The following is a 10,873-nucleotide window of genomic DNA, read 5'->3' on the forward strand; positions in this document are numbered from 1 at the left end:
GCCAAGAATGAATACACAAAGATGCCGAGATTATAATTTACAGCCAATGTACATTTATTTACAGTGATTGTTACAAGGGTAATGAGATCCAGTTCAATATCGAAGAACATTACTTGCGTGATAATTTTGAGAGTCTCTTTATAGGAATGCAAATGTCTTTTGCACTGTTATATCACTATTATATCAGTGTTATATCACTATTATATAACTGTTATATCGCTATTATATCACTGTTATATCACTATTATATCACTGTTATAATATCATTATTATATGACTGTTTTATCACTGTTATATCACTTTTATTGATTTTACAAAATCTTTTGAGATGAGTTGTGAATCCTTGTTGGAGAATAGCTAGACTTAGCCTCAGAAATTGCTCTCTTGCAGGCATTGCTAGCTCTTCTGTAGGATTGTCTGGAAGCCTCAGAACCATCCCGATGATATTGATTGAAGTAATAATTATAATGGGCAATGGCAGAATCACAAGCAAATGAAAACCAGGGAGGAAAATGAGGTTTTGCTTGAAACTGATGAGTGATGAATGTGTCGATTCCAACAAGAAACAGTAACTTCTTTAGCAACAGCATTTGGAGACATATAAAAATATGACCCCATGGAACATCATATAGGAAGCTGAAGCCAATCCCAACTAGTCCTCCTGTAGGTAAGTGTCTTCTTATGGAAGTGACGATCAATTGAAAACTTAACAAAAATCAATCTCAACATTAATAGCAGCATTATCAAAAGAACCCAATGGAGGAGAAGAGGAAACAGAACATGTTTTAAGAACAGACGTGAGAAAAAGATCATGTAAAGATGGTTGATGAAGGTCATTATCAAGAAACCATGTAGGGAAGGTGACAATTTGGGATAAGTTATGAGATAGAGAAAAGTTAAAATAGATTTCATCAGCAAGATCTGTACGATTAGAGCGGGAAAGCCAGTCAGAATGGTGAGAATTAAAGTCACCGAAGACAAAGATAGAGCTTGACGGATGAAGTTGTAATGCATTATCAATACTGTTGGATATATTAGCATCAATGAAGGGGAACAATATACAAACAATAAATGCAACAAAGTGTATATGAGTGTGTGAGAAGATATCGGCGGCAGCAAAAGATGGCTGGCTTGTGGGGAGATTATCCACAGCAGCAGCAGAAAAACACACATATGCAAATCAGAAACTGCGCAAGAGAAGAGGAAGGAAAGAAAAAAAGAAAAAATGCAACACATGTTTGAGAGAGAAACAAAGTCGACGTGAAAGGAAATGGATGTGTAAAGTGAAGCCAAGGTCGGGTCGGATGGAAAAGTGTACATTGGGCGAGATGGACAATGGCGAGAGACTTTTAAATGGTGTTGAAACAATTATAATGGTAATAAAAAACTTTTGTTGAGAAAGAAAAAAAATGCTGATCTGGATTTTTATTTATTTGTTTGTCGATTTGTGATGTAATGGTGACGTTACACAAATAGCAAGTGGAGTCCAGCAAAACAACCTCAAACAAAAGGAAATCCATGAGATTCAAGACTAGTGACACGTACAATGGGAGATCCTTGCAAAGAAAAATAACAAGACCATGCAAATGCATGGAAGAGTTTAAATGGACAAGTAAATAAATTTCTACATGCAGATCATTACTATCAATAGAAGAATCTAAATTTGTCGCATAAAGAACAAGAATGTGAGGATATTTGTCCAAAACGAAGGACTGAACATCAGGAAAGTTTGATCTGAGACCTTTGATGTTATTATAAGAAATAGTAACGTGCTTTTTGTGAAACAACGTTTAGACAGTACGAACGGGTTCCAGTAATAAAATTGAACAAATCAAACTTGTATGATTCAAGTAGATTTAATAAAACGAAACTCAGTTTCTGAAGAAAAATTCATAATCTAAATAAAAATGTCTTTTTTTTTATTAAAATACTTATGAACGGGCAAAAGAAATACTGTTTCATGGTAAGGAATTATTACTTATCTTTGAAGATTTTACAATTAAAACTGATGCCAAAACTCAGACAATGGAATTTTTAAATTCAGAATCACCTACTAAAATTTACGCTAGAATGAACTAAGCGATTCATTCACTAAATGAGAAAATTCATTGTTAAAGGGAGATAATTCCATCAATTTCATATTTTTTTTATAGAAAGAAAATTAACCTTAAATATAAACTTATAATGAATCTATTAGCAGTAATTTTTTAATAGGTTAGAACGAACAAATTTATTTTATAATATAGTAGACCAAAGAGGCTAATAACGATAGATTAGCATAATTAATTATGTTATTATTTGAAATAAGTATTTTTTTTAAATAATTCTGAATGGCTTTGAATGACATGGCTTATTTGTTTGACCTAAGTCATACATAGCATTATTCAATTAAGATTTTGATCTAATTTAGAAAAATTCTTTTTTTAAATACTTATTTCAATAATAATAGAATTAATTATGCAGATCTCGCTTGATCAGAACTGTAGACCTCGTACATAACAAAATAAATCGGTTACATTTGGCCTTTAAAGAAATTAGTCGCTAAACTTAGGTGTTTATAAATTTTGTATAATTTTAAATTTGAGGGTCTATAAAAAATGAAGCTGACAGAGTTACCTCCCTTAGACCGCTTGAATTTTTCGATTCAGTGAACATGTTCTTGTCAGGAAGTGGATGACCATTTTATGAAAATTTATACACTACACTACATTTCACTTTAAAAACAATTTACTTTTTGGGCACAATCTGACTCAAGTGCTGAAATCATAGTTATTATTTAGAAAGCCATTTTTAACATGGGGAGGGGATGTTTTGGAAATTTTCTGTACTGTCACCTAAGAATTTAATCAAAAAAAAAAAAAAAGATATTGGAAAAAAAACTTGAATTTAACTTGAAAATACCATTTTAAAAATAGCATGCGTCAAATAGTGCATGAGCGCCATTTTTTGTAACAGTTACATGACAGACCTATTATATATATATGTATATATATATATATATATATATATATATATATATATATAATATATACACACATATATATATATATCTTGTATTATCTTAAGTTGTTCAGCTCGGTGAATGCATCTAGATCTTTGTAAGTGCATAGGCGAGAAAACACTTCTATGCAGACTCAACTTCAATTTCCACTCAAAGTTTTGCACCAAAAATAATTTAGTTCCCGATAAAACTTCATGCTGACAAGACATCCTATGCTGTTCTCATCTTTCGCCAGAAGAAATACAACTCCAAAATGCCACATTGTTTTCCACAAAAGCCTGATGAACAACTCTTTATATCCCAATATTCCCTTTGAATAAAGTTGATTTTATACTTTAATAAAGATGTTCATGTTTTTCATTGAAGATGGTGTCTTTTTTTCTTATTCATTTCCAGACACGATTGACTCAACCAAATTGCTGTTTTCATGATGTTATGTTTTCAATATTTTTTTTTTATTTTACTGATAAGTTGTGCAGAGTGCTTACACATGTTTGACAAAAGAAAATAAGTTATTTTTGTAAATTAATACCCCCAACACCGCCCCTTCCATAAATTGCAATTTTACGTTTTTAGGGTGATGAACGCTGTCCAAAATCTGATTCGATGAAGAAAAAATAATCAATTGCTTTAGAGTTAAGATTAGGGATTCAGTTTTGCGTATAAATTTAACATAAAATAATCCCCCAATTCCAGGCCTCTGCAGCATTTCAAGGTAGATAACAAAATGTTTTGTATTGGGGGGGGGGGGGGCTGAAAGTAGGCTTCTAAAATTGGGACTCTTCGGAGTCGTTTTATCAGGGTAGTGTAAGGGAATGGTGTCTGAGGGTGGTGTATAAGGGAAGTGTGTGGGGGTGGCTTTATTCCACCTGCTAAATCACTCCCATAAAAAGTTTTTTAAAAGAACTTTTCAGCAATTTAATTTGCTGTAAATGGAGACTGCAATAATTTGGTAATTTGCTTGTCATGAATGAAACCAATAATTTTACTCAGTCATGATTTATGACAAATTAAATCGTTTTAAAATTTTATCAAATATCATCTTTTTAACGCAAATAGGTTACAAATGAGTCGTGAAGTAAAATAAATTGCTTTCATTAATTTCCAAACTGAAAATAATTTATCGGTAAAAGTGATGATTACCAAACTATCAGAATATTTTACTTGAGTATTGATTAGGCACCGCCAAAACTTACACACTTTTGCTACTGTGCTATTTTTAAATAGTTTTTTCAGGTTAAATTCAAGTTTCACAATACTTTTTTTTTTTATTATTAAATTGTTAGGTGGAAGCACAGAATAGTTACAAAACCCCCTTCCCATGTTAAGAATGGCTTTAAAAAAAATAACATTATTTCAGCACAGTAACGAAATTTCATAAGTACCAAAAAAGTAGCTATAGTAACATTTATTTCTTAAATATTTGCTTTTTTTTTTTTTTTTTTAAACAAGAGTTAACAAAACAAAAAACGGGTGAAAAAAAAATATATATACAACAAATAAATATATATACAACAAATAAATATATATACAACAAATAAATATATATACAACAAATAAATATTACACCAAGTAAGCTAAGTTACTCTTTTATCTACCTGGATAATTTTTTTGCAGTTTAGATAAACCAAAAAATAAGGAAAATACTGGGACATATTTGGGGGTACATTGTAAGAATGTCGTTTGATTGCCTATTGAAATTGAGGTAATTATTAGAGAATTTTAAACAATTATATTATTGTTAAAGAATTTTATTTAATTATTAATTACTTAATAATTATTAATTACTTAATCATAAAATTATTAATTACTTATCAAAAATATAATTACTCAATCTACATTTGTTGAAATTTGTGCGGCAGGGAAGGAAATCGAGTCAGGTATTTCTTCGTATATTATCATGTATCAGAAAACAATATTTGTTTCTGTATTTAATAAAACTCATTTAATAAAAACTTCTGTATTTGATAAAAATATTCTGTATTTAATAAAAAAAAATTTGTTTTCTAATATTGTTTCACTTTAATTTTTAAATTCTGTTACAATAATTTAAGTCATTTTCATTAGCCAATCAAATGAATTGGGGTTTTAAACTTATTTTTAAAACGTATAATTTATTCAAAACAAAGCTAGTGTTGACTGTTGAGTTAGAACGAAAAAAAAATGGCGATTTTATTCATGTCGAGCCTCAATAATCGCTCAAAAATTGAAAATGAAACAAAATACTGGTAAACACACCCAATAAATGTCACCAATCGTGCGAAAATGTAATGTTCTACACGCTTCAAAATAACTTAAAACTCAAAAATAAAAATAAATGATCTTACCTTTAATAACATTCATTTGCTCCATGCTCATTTTGATGCAACTCAACAGTTTAACCTAATTTTTAAAAAATGTCACTTCTGCATGTCAGTGACAGGAAGCGAATATGTGTATTTTAGTTTAAAGAACCGCTGACAGATGTCACTTGTCAGCCAAAGACCAAGGGTCGATAACTCTTCCTTTTCTAAAAGTGCGTGCAAACTAAAATTATATTTTGCTGCATCTTTATACAATCTTTCTGTAAAAAAAATTATTCTTAAACCTCTATAAATGTTTCATGTTTTTTAAATTATATTTTGCTACAACGTAAAAAAGAAAAATCCTAAAAACAATCTATAAATATTTCATGTTTTATCATTTTATTTTCAGTTATGAATCACTCATTAAGAAAAGAAATTATATCACTACATTAAAATTATATTTTGATACATTAAATCATTAAGAAAAGAAATTATATCAATACATTAAAATTATATTTTGATACATTAAATCATTAAGAAAAGAAATTATATCACTACATTAAAATTATATTTTGAAGAAAAGAAATTATATCACTACATTAAAATTATATTTTGATACATTAAATCATTAAGAAAAGAAATTATATCAATACATTACAATTATATTTTGATACATTAAATCATTAAGAAATTATATCAATACATTAAAATTATATTTTGATACATTAAATCATTAAGAAAAGAAATTATATCAATACATTACAATTATATTCGTGTTACTTATTTTGTAACGTTATCATAAACACTCGTTCGTATTTGAGGTTAATATAATTAAAGGCCGCTTCTAGTCAGTTCTCTTTCGAACGGGAATCGATAACTCGTTTCTGTTGCTAATATGTCACTGACATGCAGAAGTGCCAAAAAATAAAATACAGAATAATCTTTATGGTATACATATGTGTCACGGAACGAAAATGTCATATTCCAAGAATCACGTAATTGGTCAAATAGTTTATTATTATTAATTTTGTTTGTTTGTTTGTTTTTATGAGAAACAGACTTATTTATTTTCGCCTCCGTCTTTTTTGTTTTTGTTGCCCTTGTTAAAAATATCAAATTAAGTTTACAAAATTTACGAAAGTTTAATAACTTTACGAAAATTAAATTTTACAAAGTTTACTCACATTTAAAAAAAAATTTAAAACTAAAATTCAGACATTTTTATTCTTCCTCGCAGCAAACAAAGTTTTTCCATTTTTAAAAATTTTTTTCATACACATTCAAAACAAACATGAAAAATGGCGCGAACAGAAAACAAAAACGAACATTTTTTGTTTCTTCTCAAGTTAAAAATTACCTTTTTGTTTCCAGTTAAATAAAACTGGTTTGCAGGAATGTTTCAGAAATGAAAGAAAAAAAAAAAGAATTAAACTAAAATAACATCAAGCGACAAGGAACATCATTTAATGACGAAGGAGGAAAATTGAAATCGGAACGAAAGCAAGGGAGATAATGTGGCCATTGTACTATAGGGACCATTGGAATATTCCGACGAAACGAAATCACAGGGTTACCAGATTGTCCTTTTTAAGGCCAAATGTCGCGAATTTCATTTTTTTTTTTTATTATTATTGTTATTTTAGCAGTTTGGCCTTCAATAATTGTATTTGGCTTTTTTTTTTTATTTGGCCTTTTTTCTGATTTTTTTTACAATTAATTCACCACTTTATAAAATATTTTATTGGAAAGTAATTATTACCTGAACTCGACCTGACTGCTTTCGAAATAGAAAATTTTCAAGTGATATCAAATTCACAAGCAGTCCAGTCGCTTGTATAAAAAAGTAAAAATCTTAAGTAATTTTGAAAAATTTGCATGAGATAATAACGCATATTTGTCAATAAGAAAGCTGTGTTCATAGTGGGTGCTATATTTGCCCACAATCAATAAAAACAGTCGATGATTCAAAGAATTGTTTGCAACTGTTTTAATGCAATAAAAAGTTTGTTGTGTTGTGACCATCAACAGATTTCACTTCTAGATCTATTCCTCACCGCAGCATGTGAGGACTGTGTGACTAATGCCCACAGTCCACTTGGAAATGCAGACCACCTGGTGGTATCATTAGACATTAAACTTCAATCCCAACCCCAAGGTGAGGAGCCCATTGCTCAGAACAACAAGGTACTACCATAGTCATCCAAGAACACATCCGAGATGTCTGATGAACCGATATCTTCTCTCCTGCTAAACAGTGTGCCAATGAGACAATTGAATGGTGCAAAGTAGGTATTGATGCACATGTTCCCACACATGTCATCCTTTGCCAGCTAGATCCAGTTTTTGCTCGCATGGGGTCATCCTAGGTTTGTACACAGACATATCAAACCTTTCCAGTATTTTTGTTGCATATTTTTCTTGGTTCATCTGAATATAACCTTTGGTTATATTGAAGTTGATTCTGAGAAAATGGTGCAGCTTTCCGAGGTCTTTCATTTTAAATTCCGATGTTAATGACTATTTGGTGTCGTTTAGTGAGTTGATGCTATCGACAGCAATGATTAAATCATCGACCCACAAAACAATGATAATTTTTTCTTTGTCGTTGTGTCGCATGTATATACAATGGTCCACCTGATTTGGGGTAAAGCTGTGTCTGGCGAAGTAGCTGTGCAGGGTTTGATTCCAGTTTCAGCCTGATTGTTTTAGGCCATACAGGATTTGTTTCTGTAAACAGACTAGTTTCACGTTTGTTTCCCCTTTTGTCTTGAATCCCTCCGGTTGTTCCATGTAAATTTTGTGGTCAGTTGGAGCATGGAGATACGCTGTTTTTATGTCCATTTGATGTACTATTACGTTGTACTCAACAACTATTTGCATTAACATGCAGATTTATGAGATATCGGCGGTCGGAGAAAAAGTTTCAGTGTAGTCTACTTCCTTAGTTTGGTTGTACCCTTTTGTGACGAACCTGGCCTTGTATTTAGGGGACCCGTCGGCATTTTCTTTGATCTTATACACCCATCTACCGCTTACTGTGTTTCTGCCTTTGGGTAAGGGTATTAGATGGTATATATTGTTTTCCTTTAGGGAGTCAATTTCTTCCCGCATTGCTTGTATCCAGTGGTGTGTCGCTGGGGAAGTCACAGCTTCTCTGTAAGTGCGGGGTATGCCGCATGCGGTCTTGTAGTAGTAGTCAGTGTTGATTAATTCATGGCCGCTCCCATCCTGGACTACTGTCACGTAGTCTTCTAGGTAGCCGAGAATTTTGTACTCGTGCATCGAGTACCTTTGTGTACAGCTAATTTCTACTGTAGACTCAGTTTGTTTTTCAGTATTGGACCATTCAGGGTTTTCCCTTGACTTTAAATTTTTTATTAAGTTTCTTGGCAGAAAATTTGCATCATCATCGCTTGATGAGTGGGTTTGTGTTTGAGTATGTTGGTCATTGGTGTTGTTGGTGAATTTTACCAGTCTGTGTTTACACACTTTCCTGTTTTCTGGGTGGTAGATAAGATATGCCGGGCTGTTTCTATTGTATCCGATGAAGTTGCATCTTGGCACCTTGGGTCTAGCTTTCTTTTTATGTTGGAGTGGGCAAGGTGAATCGAAAATGTGCATCCTTGATAAGTCCGGTTTTCTCCTGGTCATTTTGTAGTAGGGTATCTGTTTTAGACGGTTATTGAAGCATCCATTCCATATAACTGCATAGCTCCACAGTGTTTTCAGTAAGCTGCTTTCTATGATAAGGCACCTTGTCATTTCGAATAGAGTTCGCCAGTTTCTTTCAGCTGTTCCATTTTGATGAGGCGAGTATGGCGCTGAGGTTGCGTGTTTTATGTTGTTACGGCGGAGTAGTTTTCGATGTTGTTTGACTTGAACTCCGAACCATTATCCGACCTCAGTATTTTTATTTTGCCGTATGGGGAAATATCTGTGAGGAATTTTTCAGTGGCAAGTGTGGCGTCACTTTTGTTTTTAATAAAATATACAAATACGGCGGCAGAAAAGTCGTCAGTGAAGGAGATGGCGTATTTGTTCCTGCTGGTTCTATGGAGCCGACTAGGTCTGAATGTACTAAACGCAGAATATTTGTTGCTCTTTTGTCGGGAGATTTATTTCTTTTCTGGGCAAATTTTCCTTGGATGCAGACGTTACAGTTTTTGTTGTTTGCAGTCTTATTTTTTTTTTTTTTTCATCCCTTCGACCACGTTGATAGTTTTGTTATGTTGTCATAATTGTAATGGCCGAGTATTTTATGCCACGTGTGGATATCATGGCATTGATGGCAACTGTCTTCTCCATTTCCTTCCTCCATAGTTTTTAGGAAGTATAGTCTGTTGCGCACGTGTATTTTGAATTTTGTTTTGTTTTTATGTGTTATGGCGAGATGAGCAATTCACCGCTGGAACTTTTTATCGAAAGAACGTTATCACCGGTCACCGGTTGTGAGAGCCTTCCCTGAGCGGGAACACTTAAAACGTAACATGCTGTCTCTGTAAATATTCTCAATAAACTTCTCTATTTCTTTATTAACTTCAGAACCTCTTAATCCATTTATTTTCCTTGTGGAATACCTTTCTTGAATATCCTTTTATTATGGCCACCCACCGTATATCAACTGGCGACGAAGATGAGATACGAATTGTAAATTCATCTAAAAAAAAAAAAAAAAAAAGAAACAGGTGGTAACTGAGAACATTCTGAAAATTGTTGTTCACAAAGTTCACTTTTAATTGAAGAAGAAGCTTCTTAGAAAGCGAAAGACTGGTGTCTGCCACAAATTTACGCAAGTAAAAAATAATCTTTATATTATTGACGAGTTAAACTCCGTTTTTCTCTTTTTAAACTCCCAAAGAGTTGACATTATATAACGTGTGTGTGTGTGTGTGTGTGTAAATTGTGACTTTCTTCATGATTAACGGACGTGTTTTTTGTATTTGGTTAATACGATAAAAAACAACAAATGAACAATACTGAGAAATCTGTGTTTATTTAATAAAGAAATTTTTTAAAAGAAGTTTACGTGTGTCTGCTGAAGTAGACGAAAAAAGAGTCTCTTGAAATTTTGTCAAGTGTTATTTTAACGGTGATTTTTTTTTTCGGAACTTTCCTATGTGTTGACAATTTTCTGTGAAAATAAGCATCTTGTTTTTGAACAATTTTTTTTTTTCTCTGTGGTATACGTTAACTTGCTATTGATACATTTAAAAAGAAAATGACATCGGAACAAATAGCGACGTTGACGAAAACGTTAACTGAGAGTTTAATCACTCAACAAAAAGCCCAAATGGATTTTCAAAAACAAATGCTAATTCAACAAGAACGTTTCGAAACTCTTGTAATACAACAAACGATGGATAATCGCTTATTTTGTGAAACGATTTTGTCAGAAAAATCTAAGGAGGGTGCATCCAGATTTTTTTCGGCTGAGGGTATAGCGAACTTGCTTTCAGAGTTTAAATATGACCCAGAAAAAGGTGACACTTTTCCAGCCTATTATCGTAGGTTTGAAACGATATTTACAAAACGATGCGAGAAGTGGTCGGATGAGGAAAAAATAACACTATTACTCCAAAAAATGGGC

The 10,873-nt window shown here is 32.1% G+C and overlaps 2 protein-coding genes across 4 annotated transcripts in view; both read right to left on the minus strand.

The window, feature by feature from the left end:
• Positions 1-6,782, minus strand: part of LOC145260541 (uncharacterized) — a 158,490-nt gene extending 151,708 nt beyond the window's left edge. Inside the window, exon 1 of one of the 3 annotated variants that reach the window (XM_080118756.1) lies at positions 6,644-6,780. Coding sequence is in view for 1 of the 3 variants with exons in the window: in XM_080118755.1 (XP_079974881.1) it covers positions 5,329-5,359 (31 nt within the window). In the remaining 2 variants the exon portion in view is untranslated. Of the gene's footprint in view, positions 1-5,328; positions 5,468-6,643 lie in introns of those variants that run through there. The other 2 variants (XM_080118755.1, XM_080118758.1) reach the window with 2 other exon arrangements.
• A 1,396-nt stretch (positions 6,783-8,178) lies between these two features.
• Positions 8,179-8,568, minus strand: LOC145260250 (uncharacterized). The gene has a single exon (XM_080118077.1). The coding sequence runs from the start codon at positions 8,566-8,568 to the stop codon at positions 8,179-8,181; it is 390 nt and encodes a 129-aa protein (XP_079974203.1).
• Between the last annotated feature and the right edge of the window lie 2,305 nt (positions 8,569-10,873).

This window comes from Euprymna scolopes, chromosome 36, assembly GCF_053919585.1.
Source record: "Euprymna scolopes isolate OS-2025 chromosome 36, ASM5391958v1, whole genome shotgun sequence".
Lineage (NCBI taxonomy): Eukaryota > Metazoa > Mollusca > Cephalopoda > Sepiida > Sepiolidae > Euprymna > Euprymna scolopes.

What these genes read in the sequence shown, in the direction of transcription:
- LOC145260250 (XM_080118077.1), bottom strand. Translation starts at nt 8,568, where the DNA reads ATGCACGAGTACAAAATTCTCGGCTACCTAGAAGACTACGTGACAGTA.